We start from the raw sequence: 19,407 nt of genomic DNA, 5'->3' as shown, positions 1-19,407 counted from the left end.
TGGATGGTGTAGTGGTGTGAAAGGTATCCTATTTTTGCTATCTCGCCCGGTGAACAGTATCAACAGTTCCTTGAAAAAGCCGCCGCGGTGGCTCAGTGGTTATGGTGCTCGGCTGCTGTCCCGAAAGACGCAGGTTCGATCCCGGCCGCGGCGGTTGAATTTCTTTGGAGGAGAAATTCGAGGCCCGTGTACTGTGCGATGTCAGTGCACGTTAAAGAACCCCAGGTGGTCGAAAATTTCCGGAGCCCTCCACTACGGCGTCTCTCATAGCCTTAGTCGCTTTGGGACGTTAAACCCCATAAACCAACCAAACCAACCAGTTTCTTGAAAAACAACTGTGTGCTTAACAGACGAAGACAGAGGGAGAACATACATGACACACATACACACAACATACATGTACACACACATGACATACTCATTCAGTAGCTTTTTCAGAATAGCAGAAAATGCCAGACCCTTAGCATTGGAATTCACTTCTGGGACTGTGTCAGTATGCATTCACACAATCCGAACACTCTTTGCCAGTTACTAATCAATCACTCAAAAAGCATGGGCAACATGATATGTCAAAACTTTATTAAACTCTTTTCTGCAGCTTCATCACTGACAGCATTAATGCGGCGAACAATTTGCAAGCAGTTCACTGTGTCACTTTATCTGCTCACTCAGCTATATACAGTTAAGCGCGAATGTAAAAGCTGGCATATACAAAGTGTGCAAAGAAAGAGTGTCTACTTTTGTTACATTCATCAGCAGTTGCAGCTGAAGCATTTTGTAGCATCACAAACCACTCCCGTTAAGCTGCAGAAAGTGTCTGCTATTTACAGCCATTATACAGGGATTCTGCCTCAATTTTTTTCAGGTTTTTGGATTGAACAGAGCATGCTTGGGGACCTGAGAAGCAATGCAGTAAATTCGCAGCTGTTTTAAGGTATCTCAATACTGTGAAGAGACGCCACTACTGTTTCAAGTGCAGCTGCGCTAATTTAAAGTGAGAATAGACTGCAAATCAGGCTCAGACCATTTACAGTGGGTCTGTGGAAGCATTTCAGTATGTTCACAGTAACAACCAAAAAATTGGGAGCTATGTTCTCCATGGTTCATGCATCTTGTAGGCTTTGTCGGGGTCTTTATACTTTTCTGATGGGTATAAAACATTATGTAATGCTATAGGAGAACTCTATGTTCAGGAATCTCGTTAGGATGTTCGTAGTGTGGTGGCGCAAAAGTTGCGTGTGGGGGGGGGGGGGGGGGGGAGGTGCATGTGTAAATTTTTTGGCCGCAGCTTAGAAGCATTGGTCCTCGTAAAGATAGACAAGAGTCGCAACTGAATGTAATAAAGTGCTCGCAGACTTTCGGGTGGCTCCCGCCGCCAACCCTTGCCTCCCTTTGGTGCAGTCATTGTCTATGTTGGCTAGAGTGACTGCGCCGTGTCTATCGAAGGCAGATTTCTCTTCACATGGAGAACTTTAGTGAAAGCACTACTAACTTGTTCCTGTGTTAGCTAATTGCATTCAATTACAATCTTAAAGGCAAAACTCCGAGGGTTTTTTGATCATTTTGGGATGGTAATAACTTCACATTCCTTACAGTTCCCTCGCTGTGGAACAAAAAACTTTCTCGAAGAGCCGAATGAAGTGGAAGGCTTTCAAAAGATCAAAAACCGGAACTGTGTTTCTACCAAATGATGATGTCTCGACAGACCGTCCTATGGCGCCACGCATACTGTCTCAAAACCTATCGTGCGTGTGTTGATGGGCTAAACTGGCGATTGTAAGTGAGAGCTTGGGTCATTATTCGACTGAAATGATCAAGCGCCAGCTCGAAATTTTGTCCTTCAGCCAAACAGCGAATATCGACGGCTGCAAGTCCAGCGACGACAAACATGCGCGGTTGCCTGTAGAGATCTCGCCGATTAAGGCCACGAATTGGGAAATTTAGAAATCCGTATCCGCTGCAACAAAACACCACCCCGCTGCAATGGGCGTCTTTCAGTAGCGACCGGCAGTACCCATGTGCCAAACTGCGGAAGGTTTCATGACCTGTGAGAGGGGCTATCAGACTACCCTGGCTTTAGATGTGAGTAGCGTGGTAGTAACAGTTAAATGGTAGTGAGTAATTATCTATTTCACTCTGGATAAGCAAAAAGTGTTTCACGCACACTGAAGCTGCAATGGCACCAGTAACGTCTATCACGTGCTGTCAAGTAATGACAGAAAGCTGTTCTAGACATAGGTGTGAAACTGTACGATCAGCAACAAATTAAATGTGAGCTAGAGAACTGAAATATCAACAGAGATATATAAGTATAAGCACCTGTGCCGTCGTCTTTTCTATTTCTGTCCCCTCTCCGTGTGTCTAAGCGCTGTCAACCGCAACAAATATATTAGCCCCTTCAGAGGAAACACGAGGCAGATTAACACTTTTAAAAGACAATGGAGTTGTCTTTGCAATCTACTGCAGAAACTGACTCAAGCTTCTGCAAATATCAACAGTGAAGTCTTAAATTAAGGAATCCGAAAAGTGCAGCACCATATTCTAACCGCAGTGCAAGTATTTTGAACCAGGAGCCAACGGTGATGGCTGGCAATGGCCGCGATGGACATTATAGCACCGAAATGTGACGCAGACAACAGCGACAAGTTGATCTGCACACCATGCATGACGAAGAGATGACGCACTTTGATGTGCGCACCTGAATGCGCAGAAAGCATTCTCATACACGCTCATGAGAAGCTTGAACGTACAAACTCTTGTAAAAAGTTGAGTCCACCGTCGCCGAAGTGAGAGCGCGGTTACCACAGAATGAAAATTGGTTTTCAGGAATGGGAATGGCGCAGTAACTGTCTCGCTGGACGACTCAACCGGGCTATGAGGAAAGGGCTGACTGGTCGGTCTCGTGAGAGCGAGAGGCGCATGCCTTCTTGCCTGGCGCAACCTCGGCACCAGCCGGCGCCGCCAGCAATAGTGCTGCCTCTAAGCAGCAACGTGCACAACATGACAGGAGCCTCCTTTAGAAACCGCCTATTTTTGTGTAAAAGATAGTTGTGGTAAAATATGGAAGAATGAGTAAAAGATGGGCAGGAATTTACTGTCGAAATAAATAAACTTCTCGACTCTTGCTTCACTACTGGAGCAAGCGGCGCTAACGTCAATCTTTCGCCGCACACTCCCAACACGGATACTCTACATGGGAGTAAGCCGTCCTTTAAGCACTCTTTTTTAGGGACAGGGTATGGTGCCCCCATTCGGGAGTAGATTTCGATCACTAAGCATACGGAATGCTTACTCTTGACAACAGAGGTATAGTATTTCCACCGCAAAGCATATAGAAACTTGATGCAGTTAGCAATGGGAGGAGGCTTTTAAAGGGGCACCGTAGGTCCTAAGGTAGCAGAGAAAGGAGGTTGAAACCTCGTTTAAAAGCTTCGTAACTGCTAGAACTCGGCATGTTTAGAAGATGGAATTTGTTTCCGTAGCCAACCTTAAGTATTCCGTATTTTTGTCGGTGAAAATCTACCCCAGAGCTTGGGCAACATACCCCGCCCCGTAAAGGGAGTGTGCCAGAAAATACTCTCTTTTTACTCCTTTTGTGCAAGAGGATTCACGCGACTCCTCTTTCGGCGGGAACAGCGGGTGCTCGAAAGCATTTATGCGTTGTTGAATACACAGGTCGTGTTACTTTTTTCTTCTTCTCGGTTCACGAGTTCTTGCGTGGGGCATTATGATCATGTGTCATCGCGCCAACAGCAGCACACTATTAAGGCGAAAGCCTTTAATGTCTCATCGTTGTAAGCAGCAGTTGTCGACAGAGAATGTCACGCTTTTCAGTTGGTCGAAACGGTCGTGACGTCACAGTGCGCCAATTTCAAACGGAGCCAATTGTACTTTGGCTAGTAACCATGCAACCAATTGAAGGGACCATATAGTGATGCTCCAAGTAAGTGGGACTGAGCTTAGTTAATTGCTTAATTACCCAATTAGCCTAATTAACTTCTCTAGTCAGGCCATATAAATAAATAAAACCTAGTAAGAAATTGGTCGAGCTCGGGAATCGAACCCCGGTCTTCGGAGTGCGAGACGAGCATGCTATCCACTCCGCCATCCCAGCTCGATGGTTTGGAATGAACAAAGGCACGTCTAGTGAATACGGTGTCTTCGCTCACTGCCATCCTCCTCCCTTCCATTCCGGCGAGGTTTAGGTGTCCACCGAGATATGAGAGAGAAATACATTTCCTTTCCTCAAAAACCAATTTACCGACGAGCGAGGCGTAGAACCGAATGGGCGATGGCGTTCTATGGACTCCCTGGCAGCGTTGCAAGACGCTCTCGCGTTCCACTCTTGGAGGCGAAGCTTAACATCTTAACCACACATCAGTGACCACACTTTAGGTCAAAAAAGTGCACCCCCCCCCCCCCTCCTGAATTTTGACGGGTGTCCACCGAGATATGTGAGACAGTTACTGCGTAATTTTCTTTCCTCAAATAGAATTTTCATTTTCTTCATTACGGGCCATCTTCGTCTTTCTTCTTTCACTCCCACTTCCTCCGTTCCTCTACGGTGCGGTTCAGGTGTCCACCGAGATGACAGAGATTTACTGCGCCATTTCCTTTCCTCAAAAACCGTTGCGTTGAAACGGCAAGGCATCGCGCCGAACGGGTGGTGGCGTTCCGTGGACTCCCTGGCAGCGCTACAACACGCTGTCGCGTTCCACTCCTAAAGGCGAAGCTTAAGCTTAAGCTTGATTAGCAGTTAATTAGTATTCAGTCATTAATCAGTAATTAGCCATTAATTAGTGATTTGTCATCACTTAGTAATTAGTACTCAATTACATGTGACGCCACCAGTGCCACAGAAGCACTGAAAGTGGTGCGGAAAACGCTTTCGCCTCTACGCACTTTAGACAGTCAAAGTGCCCCTGAATTTTTTTGACGCTCTTATAGCTGGGCATAAATTTCGCGAAAATTGGAGTTGCGGTTTTTCGTTTATTAATTCCTGTTCAACCAGTGTGCAGAACCAGCCCTCCAGAACTCCATAATATCCAATGAATACAGTGCCATAGCTCACTGTATAGCGTATTTGCACGTATATAACGCGGCAACGAATATAACGCGATGGGGGTTAGACCTCACGAAAAGAAAAGAAAACATATTACGAATAACGGTGTTTCTGGCTGTTCCAAGCCGACTGTTCCAAGCCGACTGTAAGCGAGGGCTCGGGAAAAAAAGCTGGGATGGTACGCAAAACTACGGAAGCAACGGATACGTTGATATTGTTTGCAACTAGCCCGGCAGCTTACTCTTGTGAACGGTGATATTATTTGAGAAACAACACTTCACAAAAGCGCGCGACGTCATTGTGAGCAGCAAAGCCTTCGATGATGCGTTAACACACGCAGTCTCCTATGCAGCAGCAGCCACCGTCCCCCCGTGTCGCAGTTGTTCGTGCGGCCCATTCTTGCGCTCTTTTCACCTTTCTTTCCTTTCCCTGCTACACTAAACTATTTTAGTACCTTCTCTTTCACAATGACACGCGCCGCCTTCTTTCCTCGTTCAAGCCACCCTCTACCTTGCCCTTGTGAGCCTTGCGGCCCCAAGGCCACCGAAAAGCTGACTTTTCCTATTAGCTTATAAGTCTAGTGGAGAAGCTCACTTGAGGAGCAGCGAGGAAATATATATTCGTACCTTGGTTCCGAATATCACGTGAGACGCGTTCTTAACCAATGAACTAAGAAATAAAACTCGTGCTATTCGCGTAAATCCGATATTTCAAAAAACCTAGATATTCCAATTAAGGTGGGCGTATTGAAGATAGACTTCCACGCGCCACCTTGGTGGACGCGTCTTGACATCTCCCCTCAACTAGTATTCGATAGTTGTTTTATAAACGTCTCGTGTTCAAGCCTCTTTCCTCATTCATCGATAGGTCGCGAGCAGGAAAAAAAGAAAGGAAAATTGAAAGAGGAGGCGGTTGGAGGGGGGGGGGGGGGGGACTTTTCGTAACAGTGCTGACGAAGCAAGAGAACGCATTAGAAGCGCACAAGGGGTGCACGAGCGGTGTGCGCATGTAGCTTCCTGGTAGACGCACATACATTAGAACATCGATCTAATGACCTACAACCTTTGGCTCGGCCTTGAGCGCGGAAAAAAAGGAACGAAGACAAAATGGAGACGGAGGTTCATCGAGAAATGAAAATATTTCAAGGAACTCATTCTGTTAAAGAGTGATTATAGTGGTTTAGACGTTGCAGCTAGCTGCGGGAAGCGTGTCGATTGCTTCGAATCCGGGAAAACAAAATCTGTTCGCTTTATAGTTAAGCGGACGTTTTTCTCATCGATGACAATTAGAAAAACGACATATATACAAATAAATACGCTATCACACATGCATATATATTCGGGCTTTCCAACATTCGTAAATCGCCCGCAACATTCATACCCAACAAGACCCTGCTTGCTATTTTTATTCATGGAAGCATGTATAGCGAAGTCGTAAAGGACTACAGGCACCAAATTTCGATGACATATTTTCTTTGTAATGATGCGTAAGGCGCTAGTGCACACGGATCATCACGTGATTATCGCCTACGATCGCTATATCATTTACAACCGAATTTCTCCTCTCAACTGTTTCGGCTTCACCAGCCGAGAGATGGCTATGACGTCATAAGTCGGTATAGGTCACGTGAGGCATGAAGAAAACCGCAATATACTGTCTGCTTCTTCACAAATTGTGATTTCGAATACTGAGGCAGTTGGGTTTAGCGTTGTAGTGAATCAAACCGATGAAACAGCGATCATATCGTTTTTTTTTCATGCCTCACGTTACCAATACTGAGCTTTGACGTCACAGCCATCGGTCGACTGTTCAGACCGAAACGGGTGAAAGAAGACAATCGATTATAAATTATTTAGTGGTCACAGGTGAGTAGAGCGTGACGATCTATGTTTATTAATGTCTTACGCATCATTTCAAAGATGAAAACACGCAAACAAAAATTTGATGCCTTTATATTCCTTTAAACGGCGAGAAAGTCATGGTGTTCTTGCGCCGTTTGCCGAAAACTCTAAAGACGCCCTCAGGTGAGCATCGCGTTCGACGAAGACAAAGTCACTATTAAATTTAGATTTCTGGTGTAGTGTGTGGCCGCAAATAGATGTGCAAGGCTGATATATAATGTGCTAATGTGCACACAAATTGCCTAAACCGGCACAGAAATTATGACTTGCCGCATTTATCGTGAGCGGCAGTATATTCTCCTTCTCAGCGGTTATACAGCTTTCACTTACAGGCCGAGTATAAATCGGCTTTGGTTCATGCATAACTGCTTTGCATTATATATGCAGTATGATACATGTCTACGTGACGTTAAATAGGTAGGTACTACGTTCTTTACAGTTATGTATAAAATGTTCTCTTCTAGAGTATCGGCGTGGACTTTTTCTTGCTTTATTCCTCACGTCTCAAGCAATGACTTAGCGCAGTAATAAAACAATGTGCGCGAGTAACGTAGCACAAAAATAGTTCGCTGAAGTTTGCTCATAGAGCGCAGTGGCTGAAAGCACATATAACGGGCAGATGCCAGATAAACGTATAACCGGGAAAAATATCAACGACTAAACAGCGGCCTGTCAAGTTGTGTGGAGCCGATTAGAAGGCACTTGGAAAAAGCGGGCATTTCTTCTTTTCGACCTAGAGTAACTGGAAAGGGAAAAAAATCCCGCTCTCTGCCATGACGCAATAATGGCACTAAAGCTTAGAGGCAGTTGCATGGTGGCGACATCTGGTGGCCAGAAAGACAATCGTCGCCACTTGCGTAGGAAAGCGAAAAGTGAGATCCTGGGATCCTCATACCAGGTGCCGGTCAGGGCATATTCCTCATTCGACATCCCTCGTGTCACGTTATCTATAGTCGGATATATGGAGGACGAAAAGCTCAGGAGATGCCCTCGCTATCCGAGCTGCACGCCAAAAAATTTGCCGGAAGTTACGCGCTTTCGCAAGGGCTGCTGGGAGTCTTTGGAACGCGGAGCGCAGCGGCGTCGTCTGCTACATTGCCTGCTGCGCATGCGCCAGCGCGCCGAGACAACGGCCCAGCATGGGGGGGGGGTCTTTCCTGTCTCCATGGTCGGATAAAACCCAAGTCTGGAGTGAAGCTCTGTCCACATTCAGGACCGCTGAACAGAATTCCTCCGTGAATAAAAGTAGACAATTGTTGAAGCTTTTCTTTTTGAACTAAACAAGAAGCTAATCTTGAGGTGAAATTGTAATCTCAAGAGTTTCAGCTTGTTTGATATTTCCCAACAGCCCCGAACCCAGTGCTCATCTGGACCATTCTTTATCCGTGCCCTTCTCTGACGTGGCTGGTCTGGCTCACCTCAACAACTGGCCTTGGTAATTCCTTCGTGAAGATTTGCTCGACCTGTAGTGGTGTATCGCAGTTAAGTTTTCTCTCTTCTTCCTTTGTATTTCTGCTTCACGTACAAATATCTGCTGACTCTAGGGAAATGCATGAGCGAGAAATCGTTGACCAGAAATTCAGGTCGAAGACTACCAAGCTGTGGCAATCTAACCTGCTCCAGATACCATCCATGAAGAAACATGGCGTCAGCTGGATTAATAGCAAACGTGCTTTTGTACGTGAACGGGTTCAACTCCATGTCATCAGGGACTTCGCACCGTATGAGGCAGAAAGTTCTTTCAACGCCGCTGAATGCAGAACGGCAACTATATGCGCAGCAGTCAATTAATCATCGCTCTACCTTCAACCCGCAAGTAACCTGTCCTATCTAGTGGCCGACCATGAGAAATTTTATTAAACGGTTTAGAAAAGTTTACTTGACGTTGTCAACCGAAACTAGCGGTAGAGAAGCAAGAACGACGAAAGTAGAGGACACAGCGGGACATATCAACTGTTCACAAAGGCCACTTCTTCTCTCTCTATGGCATTAGTGTGCCCTTCTGTAAAGCGCACATAGCTGTGCTGGTTTAAAACTGAACTTCATAACAAAAGCGGGCGCATTGCTAAGGAGACAATTACGACGCTAATGCATCTAAACTGAGCGTCTGTATCTGCGCGTGATTATTTATTCATTCATTTTAATTGTCTTGTACACGAGCGAAAAGTCGCGAGTGCGCACTTAGGCGCGCATCAAGGAGCTACATCAAAGGCCGCAGTCGTTTCCTTTCTGAAAGTCATTGTTTCTCCACAACAAGGAGGCAGAAGTGATGGATACGAACGACTCAACAATGCCGTTGGCTACTTGTCACGTGACCACTGACAAATGCAGTTAACGCTTCTTCTAAAAATGACGAAAACGAGTCAACAATTCAAAAATAAGTTTATTGAACACCTGCCTTGTCGCTTGATTTGTGACCTACTAGTTAAGCAACCACAGCCAGTCGCATCAGCGAGAGCGAAGGCTATCCTTTTAAGCTTCTTTTACGAATTCGGAAACTGCGAGCTGGGGGCCGTAAATATGTTCTACCGTGCCACGTGTGCCTTAGTTAAGCAATGTAAATATGATTTTCTTTATTTCTGCCTTAAAATGACGATAAAGCAGCAACAACCCCGCGCTTTTAGAAGCATACAAGCTATGTTGTTACCAAACATTCCTCGTAATGTCCAAATGGCGCAATCACCATTTACAGAACCTTGCAATAGACACAAAATAAAAGCTCCAAAACACATAATCCATAAATATGCGCCGTCAAAAGTAAGTGATCCCTTCCCATCCTTCTGTTTCAAACTACACTTACGCCCCAACTAACCTCTTAACTCGAAATCAACTTTCACAGGTGGACAGTTCTGTACACGGCATGATACGGCACTTCATCGCTTTCGGATATGACGCTTCATGGGGAAGCACGACCCTCAGTCACACCGGAAGTGATGGCGTCGTCATGACGTCATATCCTGTTAGAGACACTATGAAACTGCGGAACGGTGGGAGTAGCTGCTAAGATGGCGCTTCAAACAAGTCGTGCAAGAACAGCGCTGTTCTGAGGCAGATGGAGTTGAAGAGGAGAAAGGGATGTCTTGTTACTGGAAGCACAAGCCATACAAAGCGTAGCGGACGTATACACGCCTGGATCTTTCAAACAGAACTTTCCCCAGAAGCAACAGCAATCGCTCACACACATACATGATACAAGTGCTTTGATCGTTATACGCTTACGGTCGCAACCACGAACACTATAAATCATTTGGACCCTCTGGCAACGCACAGCGCTCGACTATATATATATATATCTTCGACGCACCTGAAGATTCGACTGCGCCAAACTGGAATGAAGCAGCGCTAAATTATTTCCGACTATACGCATGTACTTTAGTGGAGCGGGAGAGGTCGTCCTCAACAACCTCACTCTGTATTCTGTACGCATGTGGAGACGGCTTACGGTATCCTTTTCGTCGGTGTGTCTCGATATCGGATTGCCCTCTATAAATTCCCAGAGACTAACCCCCCCCCCTTTTTTTTGCGTTATTTCCGATCCCCAAACAACAAATTCTTGCGTGCCCCGGCTTTGGTATTATAGTTTGGAAGGGGGAGCTGAGTGCACTAATACTAAAAGAGTGCTAACGTGTTTCTTAAGTTAGATAATATCTGGTTTGCTTTTGGTCTATGTGGTTTATTAATTACGAAGTCTATGATTTCCCGTTGGTGGGCATTTTTTTAATTTTTTACTAGTTGAACGTCAGAGAAATTGCGCATCGTTATCAGGGGCTACGCGCTTCACTTGGCAAATATTTTTTTCGAACTACCGTAGCCGAGTTTGATCTTCCGATGGAGCAGGCGTAGGATTATAGTATAAAGAACATGCCAGAACACAAAGTGTCGTACAGAACAACAAATAGGCTACGCAGGGTGCAGCGCCCTGTTCCTGTCGTCTCTTTCTCGCCCTCTATATACAAGCTGCTTTCTGTCCATGTTGAGTTTCCACCAACTAGCCCAACTGCAGACTGTTGTCTGGTATAAGAAGTTCGAAACGATGAAAATGGGAGCTGTCTCACAAATACTCTACGACGGCGTTAAAAAAAAAAAATTCCGTTATCAGAGTTTATAAGAGTGACGTCGTTTCAAAAGCGGCTAATGCTCGCGCAGGTATTTTATGCCTAAAGGCATGGCGTCCCTTTTCGATATCACTGATAGAAACGAGAACATTGGAGGACAATAACGCGTCATTAAAAATATTAAGGACGCCGCTGGAGCGGTGCTACAGCTATATACAGACAGTGCAGCCTTCCTGGGGTGATTTCTCGGCGCCATATGTAAGGAGAAATTTGTTCTGTGAGCGCACACCTAAAGACGCCTTTCCATTGCGCTCGTATCCGTAGGAGCCTAAGGGCCCCACCCAGGTCGCCAAGGGGAGGGGGGCAAAGGTATTTATTGAATAAAATGTTTTCATCCTCATCATTTCCTTCTCCCTTCCTTCATTTTACCTCTTCGATTTTTGGACATTTCAGAAGTTATAGGTACCGCAAAATACAAGGCATGTCATGTTGCCCGATGACAGCACCTTTCACACTTGATGTACCGTCGTCTATACTATAGCTTTTAATAAAATTGGCTTGTAAACGCCACGGAAACAAACGTGGCAAGAAGCTGTAACTATCTGCTCTCTCATCTTGTAGCAAATTCGTTTTAATGAAGCATATATACGTAGCATGAAATACGAAGTATATGTAGATGAAGTATGAAGAAAATATGAAACCCGCTGATCGACGGCCCATGCGAATATTAACTGCAAAAGCGAGGTAGTTGCATAATTGTGCTGTCAATAATACGAACGATACGCAAATTAATGGACACAGAAACGCTCCCGCGCAAGCTCACAGACAGGCAGTTTCAAATTACTGTCACATGTAGTACGTGCTGAAGCAGTTGGGTGCATTGGACCCACAATATCGTACAACGGCTAGTTCGCTTGGCCTGGTTGACGGCGGCATGAGAACGCCATGCCTACAGGCTCGCAGTTTCAGCAAACTGTAAGTACTGTGCAATCTCTCACAGTACTGACCACCCCCAGACAAAAAAAAAAGAAAGAAAATAAAGCAGAACATTAAAAGTGACTTGCTTCTTGAAGATTCGCCAAGGTTCATTTGAACTGGCGCGGATGACCAGGCTGATTCTCTGGCGGTTGCTATGACAACGGCGCCAGCCGTGCCACCTTGTCTCTTATAACACTGTGCTGGAGCGAAACTGAAGATGTCGCGTGAACAGCCTATGTACAACGTGTACGCCTACAATTGCGTTGATGTACAACATAGACAATCGGTGGAAACTAACACCCGTAAGATGTAGGACATAAACGAGTACCCTCAGATAGAAACAACATGCGATGGTAAAACAACAAGTTGAATTATGGCTGCACTCAGGCGGGCGCAGCCATAATTGCCATGAGTATAATCACTCCTTCAATCGAAAACAGCGATGAACGGCACAAAATGAGATACTGTTCTATGAGCCCTGGCTGTTGGTCGATCCCCGTGAAAACAATAAAGCACCGATTTTAAATGAACACGGTGTATCAGCTGAGCAGGCGCTTCTCCTGTTCTCCAGCAGTAAGCAGGCAATGCAATGACATTGATAAGTTGTCCTGCGAGACCGGTGTCCCAAAGCGTTCACCGCGTTGCAGTCTGAGAGCCACTGCGGGCCGTTACGCTGTGTTTGCTGAGTTAGCCGAGTTTGCGTAACAATTTTGTTCTCCTTTCCTATAGCGCCGAAGTTCAGACAAAGCTGGACCTTGTGCTCCGCGAAGAAGTAAGCGCTCTTCGTAACAGGACAATCTAGGGCTCTAACGCGCTCACACACACGTGGTTCTACAGAAGCGTAATATGGCAACGACCGGCGATTTCACTTAGCGCATTGTCTGACGTCGCACATAAGGGATACCAAATTTACTTGCAGCCGCCACAGTGACGCACGCGCGCTTACATACTTTCCATCTCCGTCGATGACGTCACGGGAACGACAGCGGTTCTGCGTGGCTTCGGGACAGGCTTGCTTGAAACTGTTGCCGCTCCTTCTTACCGGTCGACGAAGCGCCCACACAGTTTGACGTCGTCGAAGGCTAATCGAGAATCGCTGTCGTTTTGGTTTCCTCCAGCGCTTTGAACGCGCGGTCGCCGATTGCGTCTCCATCGATCTGCACGAGCATGTGCGGGCTCCGTCATCAACATAGCCTCTCGGCGGCATTATATAGTACTGACGACGAAATGGGACGCGGTAGATTAGGCAGGGAAATTACAGACAGCCACCGAGCTACGTCGAGTATTGTATATCGAGTGCCTCGGCCTATATATATGCAGCCTCTTCGCCTTTTAATGGATAGCGCAAGGAAGGCCGTTTTCTTGTTTTTATTTTTGTTTCCTACGACATTCTAGTTCTGCCCGTCTTGCGAAGGTCCAGTGTGTTTCTCAACACTGAATCGATTGTTTCGCCTTTCGCAAGGATGATAGCGGCAAACTAGTAGTAATAGTTGCCGCGCCGTGCACGCATACGCTAAATTGGTCACCGATTCTTCTTTCACAGTCTGCTTGGAAACGTAATTGCGTCACAATGGCTCTAAAACTGCATATAATGGTCGCCACCGTGAAGCAATGCCTCTAACTACTCCAAGTTTCAGCTCTCTGATCGTCATTGCAAGCGGGAAACCGCTTACACGTTGCCACGGAACGATGTTATTAACGCGAAACCATTGTATGGCTCTGTCGCGCCAGCAAAAAGTGGCCGCACTTTTGACCGAACGATTACGTCGTTATCTGAAGATAAATGTGTGAAAGTGTGATTGTGACAGACAGTGCGCGATAAAATGCTGTCTTGGGAAAAATTTGGTTGATGAGGTGTAAGTAGTTAATTAAACGAGAAAAAATACTCAGACGTCAAAACAGCCATGGACGTCGATATAGTACATAGACGTCGATATAGTACATGGACGTCGATATAGTACATTGACGTCGATATAGTACATGGACGTCGATATAGTACATGGACGTCGATATAGTAGATGGACGTCAGAACAGCCACGGACGTCGATATAGTATAGTTTTGCTTTAGCATTGCTCCAATGCGGGTCGCCGCAGTGATCTCAAAGTTTTTGTAGTGGGAACCTGAGAAATAACCTGCGAGAGAGAGGAAGGGCTGCCACTTTGCAGCGTGTGCTATAGATGGCCGCCTGATCTTATCTACTGGTGAACGAGAGAAGCGCCTGCATGAGCCAAGTCTCTGGCACGCAGAGGAGGTTTCCGCTACTGGATGACGCAGGCGTGCGCGACGCTGGTGAGGAAGCGCTGCACTCGGCCGCCTTCTTCGGCCGCGCCCGGGTCGTCCAGGTCGAGCGTTATGTGTTGCTGCTGCGAGCCGGGGCTGTCGGGGATCGGTGCTCGGGGGCCCAGCCAGGGCTCCTGCAATTGTCACCTGGGCGGAGGAACGAGCCGCGGCCGGTTGTCCAGGACCTTCTCGATTTCGCCCATCACGGTCGAGGTGAGCTTGGGTAACACCTGCGGAAAGCACGGACGGACGGCTGGATTGGCCGGCTAGTTATGATGGGTAGCCTTTTGATGTTGGTTATTTGATTTTAATGATGCAAGGATGTCTTGGCCAGTAACCGCCATAGATAACGCCTTTTGTGAGCATGAACTGAGGTGAAAGGCCCATTTTCCTGCGCATTTCACCCAAGCAAAAGTGGCCATTGAAAACAAGCCGTACTCGGCAGTACTGGAGATTGAACCCCGTACCACCCGCATACAAGCAGCTCGCTCAAACGACAAGGCCAAAAGTATGGCCCACCTGTAGCTTTTTGCGAATATTTAATGTTTTACGATAGTTTTACCAAGGCAGTAAATGAGAGCACAAGGGACGGCGCGTGGGATATTCGTAAGTAGGGGGCTATCTTTAGGTGCACCGCATTTTAACGTAATAACAACAGCAGGACTGCAATCTGCTAAAGACAGGGTTTGCACCTGGGGTCTATATTCCGTAAGAGTAGTATTCCTAGCAAAATAAACACGCACAGCCAAAACCTGTGCTCGACTGGAGGTTGAGGTTCGTAATCCGAGGCGATATCAGTATAGTGGGGGCTCACACGTACCTGTAGTGCACCCAGGTGGTCGTAGAGCTGGTCCACTGAAGAGGCGCCCACAAGCACGGTGTGCACATGCTCGCTCTTCAGGCACCACGCTGCCCACCGCCGCAGAGCATGGGACACGAAAAAGACACATGCTAAACAGAAGGGAGCAGAAAGAGAGTAAGCTGTCCTCTAATGCAGTCCCTTTTATAAAAGGGGATGCGCTAGAGGTCAGTTTACTCACTTTTTACTCTCATATAGGTGTATTCGTGCTTAGAGTGCAGGCACGCCACGTAGCACAGAGATCGCGCACACTTCGAAACGTCGTCTCTCCACTGCGCTGAGAAATTACCCTTCCCACCGGACAAGTGAATTTACACATACGATAGGCCCATGATGCTACATAGCGGGTGCTGGGCTAGCAGTGCCCGATATCTTTTGCGATCCAGCCTTCTTGGATATCACTTTTAATTGTGAGGCTACTGTGTAATATTGTAAGATATTGTTATGAACATATTTATGGGGTGGTCTAACCTTCCTATACGTTGAGAAACCCTGCTTTTAAAGTTTTTCCCGTGCTGTTACCGAGTAGTTAAGGCTGCCATAGAAAACCAATGAGGTTCGTTTTTGACAATAAACAGCAGAAAACTACAAAACGTCCTGAGGAGGGATATGCAGATATATTGATTGTTATAGTGCAACCTCACGATACGCGAAAAAAAAAGTTGCGCTCATAAACAACTTCCTGTTGTAAAAAAAAAATGTGCTTGCCCAGAATTTCTATATATGTATAGGTATACGTAAAAAGTTCCACTGCGAGTGTACAACAGCGTCGAACGCGTTCTTGCAACGGTCCACGTAGGCCCGTACCAATGGTGAGCTGGTTGCAGCTGCAGCCGAGCCTGTCGGCGATGTAGGAGAGCTCCTGCAGCTTGGACTGCTGCCGTGGGAAGCGGCCACCGGACTCCTCGCACATTGCCTTCTCCGGACGGTCCACCTTGTCCGTCACGGCGGAGACATATTGCTGCGGCAGGTGAGGAGACGAGTGCTAAAGGCTGAAGGAAAGACGCTGTCGCTGTGTGCAGCACTAAATCCGAGCACTAAATCCAGCCCTGACTGCGGACTATCGTGATATGGAAGTGAAATGGCGTGTAGCAGTGTGCTCGGTACGTTTGAATGACGCTGGAATACGCAAAGCAGAGGAAGTTTGCATAGTTTCATTTTCTTCCAGTAAAGGACAGGGTACAGCAGACAAAGAGTAGTATGGGCAAAAAAAAAAGACGAAGAAAATTTCCCGGCCCGCAGGGCACAGCAGACAGTAGCGCATGTCCTCCGCGCGCGTTAAAGGGGACATGAAGCATGCATTCACGAGATTCAAATAATTTATAAACTTCGCGACTCCTCCCTTTCATCTTTTGCGGTGCTAGAAGAATATTTAGGATATCCGTTCAGCCAGTCGCCACGCACCAAGCAAAAAAAAAAAAAAGACGTGAAGTGTGGGAAACGCCTGCATGTGCATGGAAAAAAAATCAAGTGGTTTAAGTTAATCCTGAGCCCTCCAGTACGGGCACCTCTTTTAATGAGCATTAAAAGCCCCATCGAACCAAAACGCATCGACTATAACTGGAGGTAAGTGGCGTCACCAGACCGGAACATCCCGATTGGCTGGAGGGAAGTCATGTCACTTCCGATAAAGGATTAAGAGCTTTAATGCTGTCGTATTGTCAAGAGATAAGGTACTTAGGTGTCCTTGTGAATTTTATTTTACAAAGACAAAACAACGAAGTGCACGAATGCGCAGATGGTCGATGGTTGTAGACGCTGTCCGCAATTTTCCGCATGATATCGAGGCCAATAGGAGAACGAGAACCCAGGAGACAAAAGAGCTGCACGTTCACTGACGGGAATTTAAGGGCGCCTTTAATTTATCATGCGTGAACACGAGCGCTTGAAGCACTCAGTGAGAAAAATACAGCAACATATGAAATAAAGAATATTGCCTGAGTACAAAGACAAAGAGACCAATAAATGAAAGCTGTGCTTGTGACAGAGAAGGTCGGAATTGTCAGAGGGCCAGGAAAAATCGATGCCTTACCCTGAAGGAGCCCCGTGACAGGAGGTTAACCCCTTCGTCAAACTTGCCCGTCAGAACACCGAAGGCCTGCGGCGACCACGACATTGTGCCGATCCCTGCGATATATCGGCGTGCCCTCGGAACATGCCCCTTCACTGGCGTTGGGTGCTAAGTATGACACTCAAGGAATAGGATGTTGTCAAAAGACATGACTGCAATTTCCTTCGACGAGAGCCATGTTGTCGATAGCGTAGCAGTCTGTGCGACAACACTCTCTCAGGCAGGAAACACACAATAGCTTTTCGTTTTCTCTTTCTTTTTATGAGCGTGGCCCAGGATGAAAACATGCGTGTCATTATTATAATTCCAGTTACGTAAACGCCAGAAAAAAGGACCACCGATTACATATCATCATCATCATCATCTTCATAATCGTCATCGTCATCATCATCATCGTCGGTGCTTTCAAGCACCTCTAACTACTTTCAGCCAAAGGTGCGACGAGCGTTGTCATGCCTCGGATTAGTCCGATGGAAATTGACATTTAGGCCTGGAGCCAAAAGTAGTAGGGTTCTTAAAATGTGAGAAATGAGCCACGTGTCACGTTCCACGCACAAATGGGGAATTCATACTGACCAATCTTCTGGCACAGTTCCGGTAGCTGCAGTTCCACCTTGTCCCTGTGGAACATGTGGTACTCGGTCTGTTCCGCGACGGGGGGCACCAGGTGGCACTGCCTCGCCACCGTGTACGCCTCCTGGTGAGGGAAGGCGGGTGGACAGAGCAGACGATGGAGTTAAAGTGCGGCCACCATTTTTTTTTAACAAAGAAATTTCCGGCTTGCCGGTTCACGACGAAAGGCCCGATCATACCAAATCAGAGAGTAGATGCAGTTATTTCGATGCAACAAGAGGTTACATATACCTTTCCACTACCGTCACAAAAACTTCTGTTGCGGAAGCAACACTACGCTAGGTGTGAGCGATTTTGCGGAGCCCCGGAGAGCCCCAACTGCGCATGCGCTAGGAGCGAGTGACGTCAGAGCAGCGCGGAGCCGCCGCCGACTCCTCCGCTGCGCGGGTGACTCAGAGGTTGCTTCCCGCGATTCTACACGGGATGGCCATTGGTCAAACCACAGCCAATTTTTTTTTCGGGCTATGGGGAGAGTTTGACTCTTTCCTGTTATAGTAGCACAGCCCTATGCCCAATATGGCGGCACCATTCGACGTCTTTTTGAAAAGGTGCACGCCGATAACTCAGCAGGTTGTATTTTCACCTATAGCTAAAAGATAATCGCAGAACTATCGTAACATCTGTCATTTCGAAACCTGCTTTGTTAAAACCCTGCAGGTTTTATAACGCTACCAGCTAAAACTAACACAGTAAAAAAAGTGAATTTCCAAATAACTGCATGTAGGTGGAGAGGTTTTAATATATTCCTGCATCTGAAGATTTTTTTGCCTCGACATTTAACTGAGATCTAATGAGTAGTCTCCAGGAAATCTGTAGAGATAGATAAACAACGTGCAGACCAGCAGCCGTTACCATTATTTCTACGCCGCTCCACCGTGATGTGCCCCAGTACATGGCCATCCCCTGGTTGATGCAGAAGGTACACGCTCTGACGATTTCTGCAACATGCAGGATAAGAAGCGAGTGACGCACCAATAACACTGCCAGGATATAATACAGAGAAATACTAAGATTCGCGTAGTCACAAATAAATGGAATACACAGTTAAGTATGCAAAACAGATAGAGCGTTATGTTATTAGTACGTTAGGTTTGTTATAGTCACCGTCATGCAGAAAAGTTACGTACTCGACAATACTTTTCAGCCTTAATCACTCCCCTGTTGGTGAAATGCTTAGAAGAGTTCCCCAAGGTGAAGTAAATTTGTATTAGGGGAGCAGATTACTCATCCGAATCCGCTCAAGCGTAGCCATAAGGCTACAAAGGAAAGCTTCAACAGTTTCAACCCAAACTTCGTGGTTTAAGAAAGATTCGTTCGTTCAGTCGCTCATTTGATAGAGCGGCTAATCCGATGAAGTGGTGGTCCCGGGTTCGAACCACAGACCAGGACGAATTTTTCTTTAACTGCGAAGTTTCTGTGGGAGCTGTTTAGGTTTCCTTTGTAGCCGAATGGCTGCGCTTGGGAGGGATGCCATTGAGTAATTTGTTCCGTTATTATAATCAGTCCCCTGCAATGCATGACGGGGACGGAGGAGGGGGGATGTTTGGTTTCACTGACTGTCGGCTTT

The 19,407-nt window shown here is 46.6% G+C and overlaps 1 protein-coding gene across 1 annotated transcript in view; it reads right to left on the bottom strand.

Annotated features, from left to right (window-relative positions):
• Positions 1–14,273: 14,273 nt before the first annotated feature.
• The window catches only part of LOC149364313 (voltage-gated potassium channel subunit beta-2-like), a 58,227-nt gene continuing 53,093 nt past the window's right edge, over positions 14,274–19,407 (bottom strand). Inside the window, exons 11-16 of the mRNA XM_089574253.1 lie at positions 18,693–18,778; positions 17,784–17,904; positions 17,169–17,263; positions 15,944–16,097; positions 15,098–15,186; positions 14,274–14,507 (exon numbers count right to left, since the gene is read on the bottom strand). Of these exons, the coding sequence (XP_089430379.1) occupies positions 14,421–14,507; positions 15,098–15,186; positions 15,944–16,097; positions 17,169–17,263; positions 17,784–17,904; positions 18,693–18,778 (632 nt within the window). The 3' untranslated portion in view covers positions 14,274–14,420. The remainder of the gene's footprint in view (positions 14,508–15,097; positions 15,187–15,943; positions 16,098–17,168; positions 17,264–17,783; positions 17,905–18,692; positions 18,779–19,407) is intronic.

Source organism: Amblyomma mixtum, chromosome 2, assembly GCF_055824585.1.
Source record: "Amblyomma mixtum isolate Tamu chromosome 2, ASM5582458v1, whole genome shotgun sequence".
Lineage (NCBI taxonomy): Eukaryota > Metazoa > Arthropoda > Arachnida > Ixodida > Ixodidae > Amblyomma > Amblyomma mixtum.
This window is presented reverse-complemented; position numbering and strand designations above follow the sequence as displayed.